This window comes from Lepisosteus platostomus, chromosome 2 (genome assembly GCF_059453375.1).
Source record: "Lepisosteus platostomus isolate fLepPlt1 chromosome 2, fLepPlt1.hap1, whole genome shotgun sequence".
Lineage (NCBI taxonomy): Eukaryota > Metazoa > Chordata > Actinopteri > Semionotiformes > Lepisosteidae > Lepisosteus > Lepisosteus platostomus.
Window position 1 is genome coordinate 79,466,235 of NC_142612.1, and position 18,639 is coordinate 79,484,873.

Consider the following 18,639-nt stretch of genomic DNA (forward strand, 5'->3'; position numbering starts at 1 on the left):
ATCGAGGGTGTGCAGTGACCAAGAGCACAGCAGCCTGCTGTGTGTTCCAGGTTCAGCGAGAGAGCTCTGCTCTCGCACTGTGAACGACTCCACTCTCCTGTCCTTGCCTTACTGTCTGTGCTGAACTAGAACGCCAGCTTGCTCCTTTTGCTTCACAATAGGTGTGACACTGCCCTTCTTCTGCTGAAGAAATAGCTAAATGGCTCTCGCTGTCTACTGTGGTGGAGTATAGGTGACCTTGCCCTCTGCGTTTACAGACCTCTTTGGTCTCCTAGAAATGTGGGTTCTCTTGATCTTTGGGTTGAAATGGGTTGACCTTGTTAGGCCAGTCTGCTCTTTTCTGATGTGCTGGCAAAGCTGGCATTTGTTGCAAAGCATGTGTTTTTGAAAGGGGCATCTTTTTCTTCTGAGCACTACAAGATGAAATGTATCACTAAGCAAACAATGCATTACACAGAGATGAAGCCCTGGTAGTTTGTTGTGACATAACCATTGCACATTGAACTTCAATTAACATAATTCACTGGGTCTCTGAGCCCTATTAACCAATTATCTGACTGAGTCCTGAACTGAGCTTCATGATGAAGTCTGTTGTTGTTTCAGCTGTGTTACTGTGCTCTTTGTTTCAGCTCTGTAGTACTCCAGGAGTTATATAACAGGCTCATTTTGGAAGCAAATAATTGCCAGAACTGTACATGATTCCACGGTTAATAAATGTTGGCGTATGCGGGATTTGTCTGCATTCGGAGGCCTGTGACTTAAGACATCCTTGTTAAACAGGAAAGTGAGTGTTCAACTGCATGCATCAAAATGTGTGGTACAGGTCTATCTGTAAAGAGAGGTGAGAAAAAGCAGTGAGTAGGGCTACAGCACAGACTGGGAATTATAGCATTTCAGTGTAATGTGCAAGGCTACTGTGTGAAGTAGGATGACAACTGAGGCTTTAGAATCTTTGCTTTTAGTTCTTACATCTTGGTAGTTTGAAGCATAAAAATATGCTTAAAATATGAGCTGTAGTTGATTAAACTTAATTTCTCACACATTGGAATGTACAGAATTATGTATGGATTTGTTTTCCTGTCAGATATATTCCTTTTATCAGATGTTATTTTCATGATCAGATGGTATGTATTGCGGTTAGATTAAAACCCAGCATTTCGGTCTGTAAATGTTTGCATCTGTTTTTAAGCTTACAATTTGAGCTTCTGTTTTTTTTTACATCTTGCTTAAGTGACATGCCTGAATTCTGACACGGGCAATCCAAAGAACCACACATTCTGCATTAATTAACCCTTCTATGAACTTCTCTTCCTTCTTTTCAGCTCAGCTTCAAAATATTTCTTTTCATCTGTGTAGAGGAGATGGTGGTTCAGATTTTGTGAATTGAATGGCTGCCTGGTAAAGTAGTTGTTTTACATTTTTTTCTGACCTTAAGCGAAAACCACAAAATAGGTAAATGGCAGGAAAAAGCTGTTACATTTCTGTGACCCTGAAAGGTTTTCAAAAAATATTTTTTTTAATGTGAATTAAAATGTAATTACCAGCTTAATATAGCCTTTTCACATCAACACAACAGCCCATACCAGTCTTCTGTTTTTTTATTAAACATGCAATTACTCATTAATTTTATGATGAAAGATTTCCTGTTGTTTTCACCCGATCCTATATTTATCTATGCAAAGATAAACAGTATTGGTAGTTCTCTTTATTTTCCTATGACTTAGTCTTTTGTGCTGTAGAGATGGATCCTACAGCAGCTCTTCTTGCAGTGCTTGAGAAAGGATGCTCTGCCCTCTGCTGGTCAGTGACAAGGTTGCTTTTGATGGAGGGATAAAGACATAAAGTGGAGGGGCAGAGAGAAACTTAACATTTGTCTATGTTATAAAAGTTTGGCATTTTGTGTTTAGTTCAGGTCTAGAGAACAGACACAAAGCTGAGCCACTGTACATCTGTCGTTTTTAGGTTTTATCAATCACCCTTTGTGATCAGCTGTTTTATTGCATCTCCAGCAGTGATGCGTGGGTTGACTCACACCCGCGGGTCGGGCGGGCTCGGGTTCGTTTCTCACAACCACGGGCGGGTTGCGGGTCATAAAACAGCCGCCCCGCACATCCCTAATGTCCAGGCTCCTGTTGAAATTGCTGTGAGCTTCATCAGTGAGGTTCTTCTGCCGCTCTGGAGTTGCACCACTTGTTTCTGTAAAAGCCAAAACAATCTGAACGTCTCCAAGTGATACAAAACTGGAAGAGATTATAACTCCGGCAGGGCTTTCAAATTTATATACTGGAAGATTTTTTGATGAATTGCAACTTTTGTAAAAAGAAAAGGGTCAATTTTTTACTTAGGCTAATTATTTCAATCCTTAAAATCTGAAAGCGTTGGTTCCAGCTGGTTCAGTGCTGCCTCTCTCCTGGACGAGTGTGAGAAAGATGAAGGCTACAGACTGGTGCTCTGTTCGATATAAGAAAGCTGCTTGTTCCTTCCCAGGGCGTAACTGGAAGGCGTGAGGGGACGGAAGCCCCCACTGAAAGCTCAGTGTGAATGGGGTTGAACATGCCAGCTCCACAGTGGGCACCTCGGCATGGAGTCAAACTGGGGACCCAAGAGCTGTGAGGTGGCAGTGCTAGCTGTGCCCCTGTGCCGCCCCACTCAGATCCTCTGAAAGACTAAAGATGTGAAAGCTTTACTTTCGCTTACACACCCCCGAGTGCGAACAGTATGGCTACTGTGTGTGAGCAAGGGCTGATTTCTGTCCCGCTGGAAACATCATGCCAGTTACTAACGGCAGCGTTCAGGTGGTGTTAAAACCAGTCGTTTTTGCTATGGACGCTACCTGCTCTTGCATTAACCCAGCATAAAGTGCAGTGGTGTCTGTACCATACCCACTGGGCAGGGGGAGAGAGTACAGTTTAACAAGACATGCGTATGTATGCTCGGTACATTTCTGCCATTTACTGGTACTGTGTTGTATTGCTCTACTGGCAGCTGAACTGGTTGAGCTGATGGAGGGTTGTTTTTCCATGTCAAAATTGTAAACGACAGGCTAGGAGGTGCCAGACTGTAATAGCTATGATGCTGCTGGGGTTGATGATGGTGTGTCTTAATCATTTTATTCTTGGGCAGTTAAAAAGCAATTTTACATGTTGGCACTCTGCCATTGATGCTGCTGTTGAGTAAACCAATGTGAACTATTATCCCAATCAATTATTAGGATGAGCTTTATTTTGAAAAGCATATCGAGGTACAATGGAAATATTTTGTTTTGCTGTTATTTAAATTACTACTCTGTCTTCTGAACTATATCCATTACCTACACCTCGAATTGCCATGACCTTATACTGTGCAGTCGCATTGCAGCTGCAATTGAAGAGCAGAATGACTGGTGGAATCACCAGTGGAACCAGTACAGGCCGGTGATGTGGGGGTGCGATATTGTGTTTCCTGTCGGTAAACTTGGGCTTTCCCTTTAAACTGCTCTGACACTAGAAATACAAGAGCCCCAGGGTTGCCTTGTGATCAGGGTCAAGTCAAAAAACCAAACTGTCCAAGTGCTGCCTTATTAATGGTATCTGCACAGATGACACAAGTGCTCTAAAGTGACACGCCTGAATTCTGACACAGGCAATGCAAAGATGCAGGTTTTTTTTTAAATAAAGACCAAGACTTCACATGATGGTACTGTTTGAGATCTTTAATTGGTGAGCAGTGCATTTAATGAAAGTGACGGGTTGGAAGGGCGGAGCGGTGGCTCTGTGGCTCAGGATCTGTGCCTGTGACTGGAAGGTTGCCGGTTCAAATCCCGCGGCCGGCAGAGGAATCCTACTCCGTTGGGCCCCTGAGCAAGGCCCTGAACCCCAACTGCTCCAGGGGCGCCGTACAATGGCAGACCCTGCGCTCTGACCCCAAGCTTCTCTCCCTGTCTCTGTGTCTGTGTCTCCCTGTAGAAAAGCTGGGGTATGCGAAAAGACGCATTCCTAATGCAAGAAATTGTATAGGGCTAATAAAGAAACATTAATTAATTAATTAATTAAGTACAGTGAGAGCTGTGCGATTGGTTTGATGTCAGACTGAGCTTGGGGAGCTCGCTCAGGGTGACGGTGAGTCAGAGGTGGAGCAGGGCTTTAATGTCTGCTTACCACTGGCCTCCTGCTCTCCCCTGGGTACCCTCCGAGCAGGATGGCTGCGCTGCCGGGCAGCAGCGGTGCAGGTGTTGGCTCCAGCTGGAGGGCCGTTATGATGTCATGTCCATTAGTGCCCTTCATGCTCCGTTTTGTCATGGTTACCTCCAGAACCTCATGGAAAATGACTTGATGGAGAGTTTGCTCAGCAAGAGCTTTCGCTTAGTAGGTCACTGAAGATGTCCAGATGGGTAAATGGAAGCACTCTGAAGAATAAACAAACCTGGAAGAGGCGGGTAGGAGTTAGGCTTTATCTGCAGGGGCAAGTTGATCCAGACCTTTATGACTTGCAGATTTTCCGTTCGTTTAGTCTGCTTTAATTTGAGGAGAAGCAGGAGTCTTCACATCCTGTTAATTCACCTCCACCCCTCTTCTTGCACATTAAAGACGTGCGTAGTAAAATAACGGGCTGTCAGCTGCACTCTGACATGCAAACACTGCTTTGGATTTTGTAAACAGAAGTTCAGGACACAAATTAAAAGCTCCTGCTACTTAATTCTCTCTCCTTAAAGGATGACATTTTTAATCAAATTGTACTGCAAATGAGAGTTGAGTATGGTTTAGCTGCTGTGCTGTTCAGCTCTCGTACCACGGTTTGTCTTCTTTAGTTGGTTGATCAGGATTCATGTGTGGTTTTGCAGGCTGGTGGTTTGCACATGCTGAATATTGTTTTAAAATGTAGAGGTTAAACAGCACAATACCTGTTGTAGAATATATAGAGTATTTGGTTTAAAAAGTAGATTTTATGTTGAACTTTTATGTACTCACAGTACTTAAATTGTTATTATAACTAATGTTAACTCTGTTTTACGCCCTGACTAAATGTGTTTTAAACAGTCACTTGTAACACACTTTGTCATGACATGATAGCAGTATCACCAGACCTGAGTGTGCCTGATTCTGGTCTTGGGTTTAAATTGCATTGTGTGTGTGTAATTATGTAGTGTAGATCTGTCGCCTGAAAGATGAATATGTGAATATAAGACTGGACACAGACAATAATGCAGTGAAGTAGTTTTAAGGAAAAACATCCAGTGATTTTTTGAGTTTCTTCTGTTGTCGGTTTGTATTGAAAACGAAATGCTAAGGACATGTTTCATAGTGTGGAAAAAGTTTTCTGAATTGGTTGCAGGTACATATGAAACAGCAGTGCAGTGATTTCACTAACTGTCGTTCGATGCAGCTATGAGCATGGCGGGCTGGTGAGGCTCGTGGGGGTTGAGGAGGAGTCGATCGCCCCTGCCTTCCCCAGGCCGGTTCGAGGGGGAGCTCTTGGGGGCATGGTCACGGCCCGAGCCTCGCTCCCCAGCACTGACCTGCAAGAGCAAACAAAGATGGCAGATTAGAATTGAGCCCGTGGACCTTCATATGATTCAGCTCACTCACTGTTGATTTTTTTTCTAAGCGTACTACACAGACTACAGGTCAGCGTGAGTGAAATACTGTGTAATGGTTATTTCAGAAGCTTAAAAATAAACATCTCCAAGAGACTACATAGCTTTTGGAAGTACAATAATATGTCGCTGTCACTGTTCTAGTCGCTGTATTTGGACTTAAATTAAATTTCAACAGTTTGGGTGGAAAGTTGGTTAACCTTGGATACATCAGGTTTTATTTACTGGGTGGAAGAAAAATGCCCTCCAGTTGTTTGTCGGCCTTGATCACTGCTCTGTCTCCTAGAAGAAACTGTAATTATTTCCAGTTGTTTTCGATGGAAAGTATTGACCTACCGGCCTGTCCAGGAGGTTGGTGGAGAGGGTGTAGTTTGGAAATGTAATCAAAATGAAACCTTGTGGGGAGGCGGCTTTTTTTTGCTGTGCCACGAGGTGCTCTTTCAGTGACCTCAGTATAGCGCCTTGTCAGGAGTCCTGCTGCGTTCACCTGTGAGCAGTTTACAAAACCCTGCCCTGTCGTATTTAACGGCAATAGTACATGCCTTCTGCCGTGATGAGTTTATTTTTTAGTCCCCCCCACCCCCCCGTTTATCGTTTGGTAGTTACGTACATTGCTATTACTTCTGAATGGAGTTCCTATTGAAAGTTAGGACATTTTTTTTGGAATGAAGACTGAAACTCGAACCCGGGGGTACTAGAGAAAACTACTTGGAAGTGCATTTAAAACCAAGAGCAGATGGACCTTCTTCAGCCAGAGTCTTGGGAGTCTGAAACAAGTTGCCCAGCAGTGCAATTCAAGCTGATAACCTGGTTTCTTTCAAGAAACGGCTGCATGAGATCCTTGGATCAGTTAACTGCTGGCTACCAAAACAGGCTGGACGAGCAGAATGACCTCCTCTGGGGCGGAGCGGTGGCTCTGGGGCTCAGGATCTGCGCCTGTGGCTGGAAGGTTGCTGGTTCAAATCCTGCGGCCGGCAGAGGAATCCTACTCTGTTGGGCCCCTGAGCAAGGCCCTTAACCCCAACTGTTCCAGGGGTGCTGTATAAATGACTGACCCTGCGCTCTGACCCCCAGCTTCTCTCCCTGTCTGTGTGTCTCATGGAGAGCAAGCTGGGGTCTGTGAAAAGACAAATTCCAAATGCAAGAAATTGTATATGGCCAATAAAGTGATCTTATCTCTTGGTGAGCAAGGCAAGCTGTCTGAACAGTTCCCCTGCTGTCTGGCTCTGGAGTCCACACATGGGCCTCTAGAGCTGTGTGTGGGTGTTGATCACACAGACATTCCCCCTTCATCCCGAGTTTCTTTGGGAAAGGGCCCTGTGGCCCTTGTCCATATGTCCAGATATCAGTAAGGACTGTTCTTGCAACCTCGTTGCTGGGGGTTGTCTGTTTCGTCTGCACCCTAATCATATCCCTAAATTCTTGGTGTATCACCGTAACACCAGTTCTAGTGTTCAACTTTGTATTTCACATTAATCATAAAGGCACTTGCCTTATTTTGTTTCCTAGTTATCTTTTAACTTTTTTTTTGTTTTAAGTGTTTGTTATGATAAGATTTGTTTTGCAAGTGTTCTGTTGTCTGTGAAGCCAGTTTAAATTAAATTAAAAGGGTTAAATGGCAAAATTCTACAAATGGAATAGATTACTAGCACATATATCTGATGAATATCACAGGTACAGGTAGTACTGGATTGACTTTGGAGATGCATTCGTCAAAAATGCTACGTCACAAGTTTCATTTTTAATTTGTGCGTTTTTGAATGAAGTGCTGTTAAAGGCAGCTAAAAACCATGTATAATTACGAAATTAATTTGGTCTCTTCCTGTTGCTAATCTTCCTTCCCCTTCTAATCCTGTAGAAGATGTCTGTTCTGCTCGATGCTTTCCTTGTCTTTTCTGATCGTTCAGATAAGGTTAGTGGGCTTATCAGTACGTTTATATACAATATACATGATGTATAACTGAATAATGGTCCCAAATCAAGTTAATCTGCCGGGAATGTTTGCTGTTGACAGTTGGGCTCTGTGGATGCCATTGCATCATCTTCTATAGGGCTGTTCGTAAACAGATTAATTGCACTCTCTCCAGCCAGAAGCTTAGAGCTCTAACATAGCTGCTCTCTTAACAATGTCTTTTTCAGCTCATGTCCTGTGGGATGTTTTGCCAGACGTGAATTAAAAACCAGTCATTTCTTAATGCACTACGACATTAACTAAAAGGGCAGTTCCTGAGCAAACAAATAAAAAGTGGCCACATGGCTACTGTTAGGCAAGGTAGTCTTTGATTCTGTAATATACTATAAATTAGACAGTAGGCGCATCATTGTAAAGCCACAACATTGCAGTGCTTGAAGGCTTATAAGCACATATATCAGCAGATATAGAAAGTAATTTCCCCTTTTGAACGGAACAGCACTCTTAACTGAGGAATGTGGTCAGTAGGATAAGGATAAACACCACGCTGAAGGGGACTTTGCAAGTGTACGTGGAGGTAAAATGCACTGATTCAGGTACCCGAGTTGATTCTGAAATGTGGGGCTCTTAATACGGTTTTGTTTTGACAGAAGTATGTTAATGAGCGCATTTTTAAAATCATTTATCTAGAATGTTTATTTTTTAGGATCAAATGACCTTTTGGTTAATATTTTTAGTTGTTACTGGACCACCTGGTAGAGACAAAAAAATCCTTTCTGTCTTTGGCAGAACTGTTTGGTGATTCAGATTCTTCTGTGGTGTATGGGATCTGTGTCTGTGCGCTTCTGAAAAATAACATGAATGGGTGATGTCTGATACAAGCAGACAGTCCTTTTATAATCAGTGTCATATTTTGCACATCATGCGTCATTTTCCGGAAGTGTATTTTGCTGAGTGATTCTGTTGCTCAGGTACTAAAAGTTACCTGTGAATATCCTGTGACAACTACAAGTCACGCTCATTATAAGCCTGGCAGGAAGACGTTTGCGTCGGCTACAGCACCACATCCGTCATTTAATGCACAATCTGTCTGTCGAGCAGTGGTTCTAATGGCAGAGATGTCTTCGGAATATAATAGAGTATTAAAAAGTCAAATTATTTATAGGAAGCTTAATGTCTAATTATAGATAGCACTTAATCTCATCACTGTAACATTTAGAATTCCCTTGAGCTTTTTTTTTTTATTTTATCAGCTGTGTATTTTTTGCAGAAAAAGGGAAACAAGTTTGGGTTTCTGCTAATTTCCAGCAGCACTTTTTCCACTGATGTAACCGTTTGTAGTGATTCTGAGGCCCATTGTCTTGTTCCAGTTTTTAAAAGCCTTTTGCTGCCCAAGCGCCTGAAGGGCTGTGCAGGCAGTGCCATTAGCAGGGAGAAGTCCGTGCCTCTGGAGCTGCATCAGCCTCATAGGACAACAGTCGGCCCTTGTTTAGAAACCACCTGACAAACATGAGAGAGACGCACAGCGTGCTCCCGGGAGCTACAGAACAGTGCTTCCGGTTTGTAATAGGAGGTTTACTGAAATATCTCGATGAAACACCTGTAGGAGCTTGACTGCTTTCTTCTTTATAGTTGTGTAATATCATGCTGATCTCTGTTTCCTGATGTGCCGTTTGTCTGAAATTGGATTAACCATGATTTTACTACTAAAACGGACAATGCGGGGTATAAATACAGGACAGGCTTCTTTACACACAGTGTTGTACATGTCTTGAACAGAGTTCCTGGTCAAGTGGCAGAGGACCAAACTCTGCGTTCATTCCAGAAATAGCTGGACAAAGTTTAACACTCCACTACTAAGCCGCCACATGAGCAAAATGGGATGTATACCCTGTTTTTATCTGCAATCTTTGTTATGCTCATATATCTTTTTTCTATTTCTGTCTTAGAAAAGTGAACTTAAAACTGCTGTTTTTTGCTTTTTCTCAGAACAAGTGGATTAATCTTAATGGTGGTCTGCTTGCTATCTTGCTGTAAGCATTTGAAAGCATGAAGTGTGACAGCTTGAAATAATGTGATACAACATGACGCTTAACTTCTACCTGATCTCATGCAAGAACTGGTAATTGGCTCAAATGCTTGTTCGGAAAGGCATTTGTGCATAGATAAGTACGGTCATCACAATGGCTAAAACACCTGCTGTTGTTTTATGTGTTTTAGGGTTTGTTTGTGGCACTAAGTCAGGTCAAGTACACCCACCCATCCTTCAATTTCTGAACACCAGTGCATTTTCATCCCTGTTTCTTGTTCTTGTGAAGAGATTATCGCTACAGTGAAGGTGTGTCCATAGCAGCTGAAGGGAAACTCCATCCTTGTGGCACGAACTCCCCCAGCACAGGTCCTCTGTGCGTTGTTGCACGTTTTTAGCTTGCTTACTGTACTAGGGATAATCACCGTTTTTAGAATTGACCACAAGCATCAGTGTTCATACTTTGAAGATTAAGGGGTAAAAACAATTAATGCTGGATGAATTTCTTATCCACAGAAACAACTTGATAATACTTAATACATGGATTTTTAACTGATATTCTGCCACGACGTTCTAGTGGCAGTGGGTGCTGCAGTTTTGCTTTTGAAGAGTTGTTACTTGGTTGTCCACTTCTGACAGTGGCTTTGTGTACTCTGAAAAGTAACTTAAGCAGGAAGTATTTAATGTGTCTGCCACCTTTGTACATTTGTGAAAATTAATGTTTGCAAGCTACAAAATGAAAACGTAATATAGAAGGTTTTTTTTACATTGCAACACAATTTACAAAACAGGAGGGACTCAAGTACTTTTTTTAATTAGTAAGAAATTGTATAATTAATTTTTGAATAATGTTTTGTACATCATATCTAGAACCTGCCGCTGTCCATTCATGGGATGTATCTGATACAGTGGTTTCTCTGCCTGCAGGCCAGGGACCTGTGTGCTGACCTCATGGTTTAACCAGGAGTAAAGATGAGCATAAGCAGTGATGAGGTCAATTTCTTGGTGTACAGATACCTACAGGAGTCAGGTAGGCCCACCACGACTGGGTTTCATTTTCTAGAGAAACACTGAAAATCTGCGCAGGGAAATGATGGACTTTATTAGATTCCATGTTTGCTAACGCTGACAGTTATTTTAGAGTGCTCATGACTTTTTATCAGACTTTATATGCATGCCATTTCTTTCAATTAGAATTTCTAACCATAATGAACTGGCTACAATATTGAAGGTGACTTGTGAGCTGTCCCTTGTCTTTTACTGTCTGATGAAGCAGCTCATTGTCTGCTGATGTTGACATCCGCACCCAGGAAGCAGAAAACCCTTTTTGGTTCTGTACTGTTGGCTGGGGGCTACGAAAAGTTAAGATATCAACACAAAAATAGTTCAATTCCATCGCAGATTTCGTCATGACCTTTTGTTCTATCATGAGGGACACAGATTTTCATTTTCGTTTTAACCAAATACTTGTGTGCAACCAAAGCTACATTCGAGCAGAAATAAAGATGGCCAAGAGCTCTATTTGTCTGTGAACAGGTAACTGTGATTCAACACTAATTATGTTCTGGTGCCTCTGGCAGGGTTTTCTCATTCAGCATTCACCTTTGGCATAGAGAGCCACATCAGCCAGTCCAACATTAACGGCGCCCTGGTGCCCCCTGCTGCTCTTATTTCGATCATTCAGAAAGGCCTGCAGTATGTGGAAGCAGAAGTCAGCATCAACGAGGTGAGGCTCCTGTCCTCCAGCCGGGTCAGCTTGACCTCGGCTCGCGTGTTCGTGTCCTGCCATGCAGATCGGAAAACGCACAGACACTTAGGGTCTAGGCTGAGGGACATTTTTATCATCTTCATCTGGAAAGACGAGGTGGAGTTTGCTCGTGCTCACGTTCCTTTTGTTCTGCTTGACCTCAGAAGTATTTAAAAGTCTTAAAAGCAGGGAGATCAGGTTGAGGTGTCCCTCCGGCGCTGCAGCCGAGTGGCTTCTGGGAACTGCGGAAGGGGGAGGGCTGACGGCCTGCGGTTTGTTCCCCAGGACGGCACTCTCTTCGATGGCCGGCCGATCGAGTCGCTGTCTCTGATAGACGCCGTCATGCCCGACGTGGTGCAGACCCGGCAGCAGGCTTACAGGGACAAGCTTGCCCAGCAGCAGGCCGCCGCCGCCGCCGCCGCCGCCGCGGCCGCCGCCTCGGCGACAGCCAACCAGCAGGGGGTGGCGAAGAATGGCGAAAACACCGCCAACGGGGAAGAGAACGGAGCCCACGCCTTGCCCAGTGAGTACGCCAGCTGTGTGGAGCTCTGAAGGGCCAGCACGCCAAGGCCCATCTGCAGCTGGTTGGCTTGGCCTGTTGGCACACCAGTAGCCACATGGGATTCTTACAAGCATTTCAAACATGGCAACAGGTGCTTGCTGTATGTTGCAGCTGAAGTAGTTCTGCGGCTTCATAAGGCTTCACACAATGCCATCCCGATTTCCTCAGGGAGCTCACTGTTCTTACTGCGGTTTTCCAGACAACCATGCCGATATGATGGAGGTGGATGGTGATGTGGAAATTCCCCAGAACAAGGCCATGGTTTTGCGAGGCCATGAGTCAGAGGTTTTCATCTGTGCCTGGAACCCAGTCAGCGACCTCCTGGCTTCTGGGTAGGTTTTCCAGGCTGAACGTACTTGAGCCCGCAGTGATTTTGGCATTCTTTGATTTTTCTCTCCCAGGTTTGCAACTACAGTCCTGAAAAAAAAAAAGTGTGTAGCATCTGTAATCGGCTTCAAGTGAGACCGCGCTAGTGTGCTAATATGTGGTGCAACACTGCCACCATCAGGGTGAGCTTCAGTATTGCAGTTACAGCACCATGATGTGAAATCAAAGACAAAATAATCTTTTTGGATATGAAAACAACTCGGAATAAAGTGATCATGGGGGGGTGGGGGGGATCACTTAGCCAAGCTCCATCTCGGATGGGGGCGCATCATGGCTTTGGTCCAGCCAGCTGCGTGCTGCAGGCCCGCTGACGTGTGTCGACGCGCGCGCGTCCCCAGGTCCGGCGACTCGACGGCGCGCATCTGGAACCTGAGCGAGAACAGCACCGGCAGCTCCACCCAGCTCGTCCTGCGCCACTGCATACGCGAGGGGGGGCAGGACGTGCCCAGCAACAAGGACGTCACGTCGCTAGACTGGAATGTGAGTGCCGTGCCAGCGCGCAGCCCTTTCCCATCACTGGTGCCGTTTCGGTTAAGGTATTAATATGTGAAGCCAGTTCTCTCGTGAATCAGCGTACAGGGGTGTGGCTTGATAAACGTCGCTTTTTTTAAGCGTACCCATTTAGGTCTCTGGTGCTTTCAACGTAAGTGCTGAGGGAACTGTCGTTTAGACTCCAGAATCCCAGATTAATCTGGGAGATTCCTGCGCTGGGATGCTCCGTGTGCACGTCGCATGCCGAAGTGCGTTTCTCATTGTCCTTTTTTTGTCTGTTGGAGTGCCACCTCACTGACCTATCTTCTTCTGACCACAGAGTGAAGGTACACTGCTGGCAACGGGCTCTTATGATGGATTTGCCAGAATATGGACAAAAGATGGTGTGTTCCCCCTTACATTTTGTAAAGTAATACGAAACAAATGTTTTCTGCACGAACACCAGCTGAAATTATTTTGAATTTCCAGGTAATCTTGCCAGTACCCTGGGTCAGCACAAAGGTCCTATTTTTGCTTTAAAATGGAATAAAAAAGGAAACTTCATCCTAAGCGCCGGCGTTGATAAGGTAAGATAATTTATTATATTTATTTTTACTGACAGAATTTAAAATACTTCTACACTAAAATGCACAGAAGTGATCGTCTGCAACACTGCCAACACTTAGTCTGTCGTGGCCCTTGGTCCTTGAAACACACGTGGTTTCTGCTGGGGACTGGGCACTTGCTACAAGCCTAGTGCTTTGGCAGAGAAGTGCTAGATTTGTTCCATTCTGTGTGCTTTGGGTGTTACGCAGCTCATGTCCCTATTGTGTGGGCATGTTTTCCAGTATGTTTATACTGGTACTTTCCCCAGAGCAGAGGTCTGACTCCTACTGGTCAGGGGCATCACTACGCGGACGAGGGATGTTGAGAAAGATTCAATCAGCTGCACTTCTTGCTTTTTCTCCCCTCACAGACTACAATCATCTGGGATGCGCACACAGGAGAGGCAAAACAGCAGTTTCCCTTTCATTCAGGTGAGCTGCAGGACTCCTGGCTGCGAAGTGTAAAACTGCACTTCAGTGTAATTGTGCATTTTTAAAGGGGTCTATATAAATATTTCTATGTGTATATGCTGTAAATGCATGAAATAAATGATATTCTTTTGCTTACCTGTTAAATGCGGGATGTTATAAAGTTTCAGTCGGAGTGCCCACAGTAACAGTTCCGTCCTCCATGCTGGATAACCTGAAGACTTACTGCTTGTTTGCCTTACAGCTCCTGCACTAGATGTGGACTGGCAGAGCAACAACACCTTTGCGTCATGCAGTACAGATATGTGCATCCATGTCTGCAAGCTTGGACAAGACAGACCCATCAAGACATTCCAAGGGCACACAGTGAGCATCCTGTCATTTCCTTTTGTGTGCTCTGCAGTGGGAGCTGTCAAGGACAGGCTTCAGTGTTCATTTCTTTCATTTCCAGAATGAAGTAAATGCAATCAAGTGGGATCCTACTGGCAATTTACTGGCATCCTGTTCTGATGACATGACTTTGAAGGTAAACTGAAGGAGTTTTTCCTCCTATCGCTTTTGTTTAGAAGTTGGTCATGCCTTATGCGTGTTATGTTGTACATGATGGAGATCTTGCTTTTTCTATTTTCTTTTAAGATATGGAGTATGAAGCAGGATGCTTGTGTCCATGATTTGCAAGCGCACAACAAAGAAATATACACTATCAAATGGAGCCCGACTGGACCTGGAACCAACAACCCAAACGCCAGCCTTATGTTAGCCAGGTCTGTGTGACTGAGCTTGTCTGCTTCATGCTGCACTGTTCTTTTTCCCCCAGACGGGGCTCATGTAACACCGACCGTCTGCAGAGTGTCGAAGGGCAGATGGTTGACAGAGCCTGTGTGTCCTGTTAGTGGAAGACTACTTGTTTCTCAGCGTAACGTTTGCTCGTGTGTGTTTTTTTTCCCCCCACAGCGCATCGTTTGACTCTACTGTTCGGTTATGGGATGTAGACAGAGGCATCTGCATCCACACGCTGACCAAACACCAGGAGCCTGTGTACAGTGTAGCCTTCAGCCCAGACGGCAGGTACCTGGCCAGCGGCTCCTTCGACAAATGTGTCCACATCTGGAACACACAGGTAGGCTCCTGCTCTGCCGCCGCGTAGACTCTCTCTGGAAAACCTGTGCCAGTTGTGTTATTCGCAGCATTTTAATACATCCTTTACATTTATCATTACGAAAGATCCGCGCTGTGGCAGAGGTGTTTAATTTTTAGAGGTGCTCAAAGTGTTGATACTTCGCGGGCCTCTGTGGGGACAGGTGTTTCTGAAGTTGCACATTCTGGTTGAGCACTGTGGCGCACCGTGTGAAGAGCCATTTCAGTCTGCCGCACCAGGTGGCAGGATTCCAGTAATTTTCTGTTGTACCTGTTTTCCAGACGGGTGCTTTAGTCCATAGCTACAGGGGGACGGGTGGCATCTTTGAAGTTTGCTGGAATGCAGCAGGAGACAAAGTGGGAGCAAGCGCATCAGACGGATCTGTAAGTTGTCAACATTTACAGAGGGTCACCTGCTGCCTGTCTGTTAGCACAGGTGCTGGCAAAGTGCCCTGCTTTTCACTCATGTCGGTAGCATGGTACTCAGTGTAGGAAGTGTGATATGGAATGATTGTGGATCCAGACAGACACTGTTGCTAGCTTGCGTATCTAGGCACAGTCATATTTCTTTAGAAATAAAATCGTTTTTTATTTATTAAAATGAAGGCACACGAGGAGCGTGACCTCACACATGCAATACTTGTTGTTTTCGCAGGTTTGTGTGTTAGATTTGCGGAAATAACGCTGCTAAGTTGGAAGCCATGGACCGACTATGAATGTGTACATAGCCAAAATGACTGTCCCTGCCCCCTGTACTGCTACAGTCCCACCTGAACCATGGCCAGCCACTACAGCCCAGCAACCACGGCCCGGAGCGGAGCGCCCTCGGGATCGGCTCTCCGGGAGCTGGAAGGGTTTCCTCACACACGGAATTACAAGGAAAGGGACGTTTCCAATTGAAGACCGTCAAAGTACCAAAATCTGAAAGATCTTTTTATTTTCCTTCTCAGACCAGTCAGCGAGATTTAAAAAAAAATCTCCTGGGTAGAGCAGTTTGTGTGTGCAGACATATCGGCTTCCCTTAATCCAGCGGCCCTTGAACTCTTTTTTTTTTTTTCCCTTTAGAAACGTTTAACAGTTTGTTTTTATGTTACAGCTGCATGAAGTAGAGGAATGATTTGGATTCCTCTGTTTCTTTTCTCCTTGGACAGAAGACGTTAAATGAAAAAACAGAAATGTCTTTGGTACTTTGTTTTATGGTTCTTAACATTGCGGGGGACTCCAAGGTTTTAAAATGATCAGTTTCACTTTTACTTATTCTTCAACGGTAGTTTTGATGCTATGGTTTTACTGGTGACATCTAAATGCAGTAGTTTTTTTTTTAAAGGGGACATTTATTCAGCCAGATTTAAAGGATTACAAAAATAAAATGGGCACAAAAAATTAGAGAAGATGCAATCTGCATCATTTTGCTTTAAAACCATAATTATGGTTGGATTGTGCACTATTGATAGAGCGACATTATTAAAAAAAATGTTCATCGATCTTTCTGGACAAAGGTTGACTGCTGTAGCTGTTACTAGAATGCACCATTCATTAGTAAACTGCAGATGACTAGTCAGTGAGTAACTAGACTCCAGTATTAATGACTGATAATATTGGTAACTTTTAAAGAGATGTCCACAAGAATAGGTGACTTCCACAGTTTGTGGTCCCTCTCAGTACATCGTGAAGAAAAGGGAAGACTTGCTCTAAGTTTCTTTTTTTATGACCGACAGTATTTTATGCAGTTTGGGCTGGTGTTGGGGTCTTGCATTTTTTTATACTCTAGCTTTTATTTTCAGTAAATTTTCATGATCCAAACGTTTTGCTTAATTATGATAAATAACTTGTAGCATTCTTTTCTTGTGCTTAAAATGTTTTGTCTTTTGTTTTAACAACCTTATTTTAACTTAGCCAGCACTGTACCTTCTTGATCAGCTCTAAAACATTATGCTCAGTAAGAACTGGAATCCAATTTTATTTTAATCAGACCCTGCATCTTTAGTGTTGTGGAAACAAAGCTTTACTCAGTAATGTTGACTTTTGAAGAATAAAAAATGACACTTAAAGCAAGTCTGGGTGTTGGGCAGGGAAAATGTGTGTAATTGGTAATTGTGACATGGAACAACAATGTAATTATATATGTCCGAGTTATCACAGGATATGCTTTTATATACTACTCATATGTAAGGGTAGTTTTTAAATTAAACCCTGTATTGTTACCTTTTAATGAACACACTTTACTGTGTGCTATATGCATTATGTGGACATGAAGTCTTTACCATGCGATTGCAAGCTTATCTGAGGATCGCCTTTATAAAATACCATTAGACAGTCATAGCAAAACAACAGCCTTTTATTGAATGTGAACAAAGTCCTAAAAATCCTGGTTTATCTTTTATGATTCCCCCCCCCTTCTTACTATAGAGCCACCCATAGTGAATTAATACTGCTTGAATTAAATGTCCCAGTGTTGGGTTTAGCCTTGGTGTTTTAATTATATTTGCCTGAAGAAAAAGCACTTCAATTGTCTGTCAGGCTGAGTCACCATACTCATTTATGGCCCCTGTATTTTCTGTTGAAATAATTATGTATACTTTCAAGTCTGAGGTCTTACTAGATAGGTTTTTCCTTTAAGATGTGGGACGGAATGCACTTCTTCTACATAGCAGCATTCCATGTTACTGTAATGAGCACACAACTACTGCGACATTTGTTTTTGTATGCCTTATGATGTGTTCTGTTAGAATATCATTTAATTTTACAGTCTTTTAAATTTTATACAAATAGTATTTTGAAATGTGCTTTAATTTTGTCTACTTCAACGTGGATAGTATCATCTGGACACTTCTGTTTGCAGTCTATGGCAGTGGAATGGTATTTTATAATTTTGTTTTTTAAATGAACATGCTTTCTACACTGGAGTTCAGTGTCTGCCTCCCCTGTTCTCTCCCCTACGTTTATGAGGTGTGCAACCAGGCCCAGGACAGTTTTGTACTCTGAAAACTTTTATAATTATGATTTCTTTGTAGCTGTTGAAGCAAAAGAGAAAATATTAGGTGTACCGTACTATCTTGAATCATGTAAATATCACACAAGATTAAAGATTTTGGGTTCCACGTTGCATAATAGTTGCCCACGCCCACCCTTTGTTTTCTCTTAAAAGAAATCACTTTTTGTTGCAGATTCCCTTTGCATTGTATTGATCTGACAGTTGTAATTTGATTCAGATCTGAAAAGAAGTCCAGAATAAAATATATTTTGATATTATCTCAGTGCTTTCTTTTTTAACATCAGCGTGTCATCACTGAAGCTTCTTCCAGTCTCCTTTCATGTTGTGCTCCAGGGACGTTACTGCACTTCGTGGCCGGACTGGTGCCTGGCAGCTGTGGGACAGGAGGACTGACAGTGGAGGAAAGGGCTCCTGTTCCAGCTGTCTCCGCTCAGGGGTCGCCTGGCTGCGCAGTGTTGCAGTGCAGCAGATAATTCAGTGTATCTGCTTCACAAAGGCCAGCATGTGGGGCAGCTGAGGTCTTGGCGCAGCACTGTGGAACAGTGAGCAAGTGCCTGTGTCCTGCACTGTGTTCTACATCCATCTAGCGCAAATCCAGTGAGTGGTTGGTAAACAGAAGTGCACATGCATATATTCACAAAGGGCCACAACGCTGTTTACTAAAGTTGCTAGAACATGCATAGCAAATATTCTGTGCATTAAAAAATTACAAGTACAATAGAGCAGAGTAGATCTTCGTAGAAAACCACCGGTGGAATCTTGTTCATCACATGGCTTGCTTTCTGAAGTGTAG

At 43.5% G+C, this 18,639-nt stretch overlaps 1 protein-coding gene across 5 annotated transcripts in view; it reads left to right on the forward strand.

Moving 5' to 3' along the window:
* The window catches only part of tbl1xr1a (TBL1X/Y related 1a), a 61,210-nt gene extending 43,107 nt beyond the window's left edge, over window positions 1–18,103 (forward strand). For 4 of the 5 annotated variants that reach the window (XM_088621656.1, XM_088621658.1, XM_088621659.1 and 1 more), the window contains exons 4-17: window positions 10,441–10,543; window positions 11,094–11,239; window positions 11,546–11,783; window positions 12,022–12,154; window positions 12,548–12,689; window positions 13,021–13,084; window positions 13,170–13,267; window positions 13,657–13,717; window positions 13,959–14,080; window positions 14,166–14,240; window positions 14,351–14,478; window positions 14,669–14,834; window positions 15,134–15,235; window positions 15,507–18,103. In XM_088621656.1, the coding sequence (XP_088477782.1) occupies window positions 10,486–10,543; window positions 11,094–11,239; window positions 11,546–11,783; window positions 12,022–12,154; window positions 12,548–12,689; window positions 13,021–13,084; window positions 13,170–13,267; window positions 13,657–13,717; window positions 13,959–14,080; window positions 14,166–14,240; window positions 14,351–14,478; window positions 14,669–14,834; window positions 15,134–15,235; window positions 15,507–15,533 (1,560 nt within the window). In that variant the 5' untranslated portion in view covers window positions 10,441–10,485 and the 3' untranslated portion in view covers window positions 15,534–18,103. Of the gene's footprint in view, window positions 1–7,461; window positions 7,485–10,440; window positions 10,544–11,093; window positions 11,240–11,545; window positions 11,784–12,021; window positions 12,155–12,547; window positions 12,690–13,020; window positions 13,085–13,169; window positions 13,268–13,656; window positions 13,718–13,958; window positions 14,081–14,165; window positions 14,241–14,350; window positions 14,479–14,668; window positions 14,835–15,133; window positions 15,236–15,506 lie in introns of those variants that run through there. The other variant, XM_088621657.1, reaches the window with a different exon arrangement.
* The last annotated feature ends 536 nt before the right edge of the window (window positions 18,104–18,639 follow it).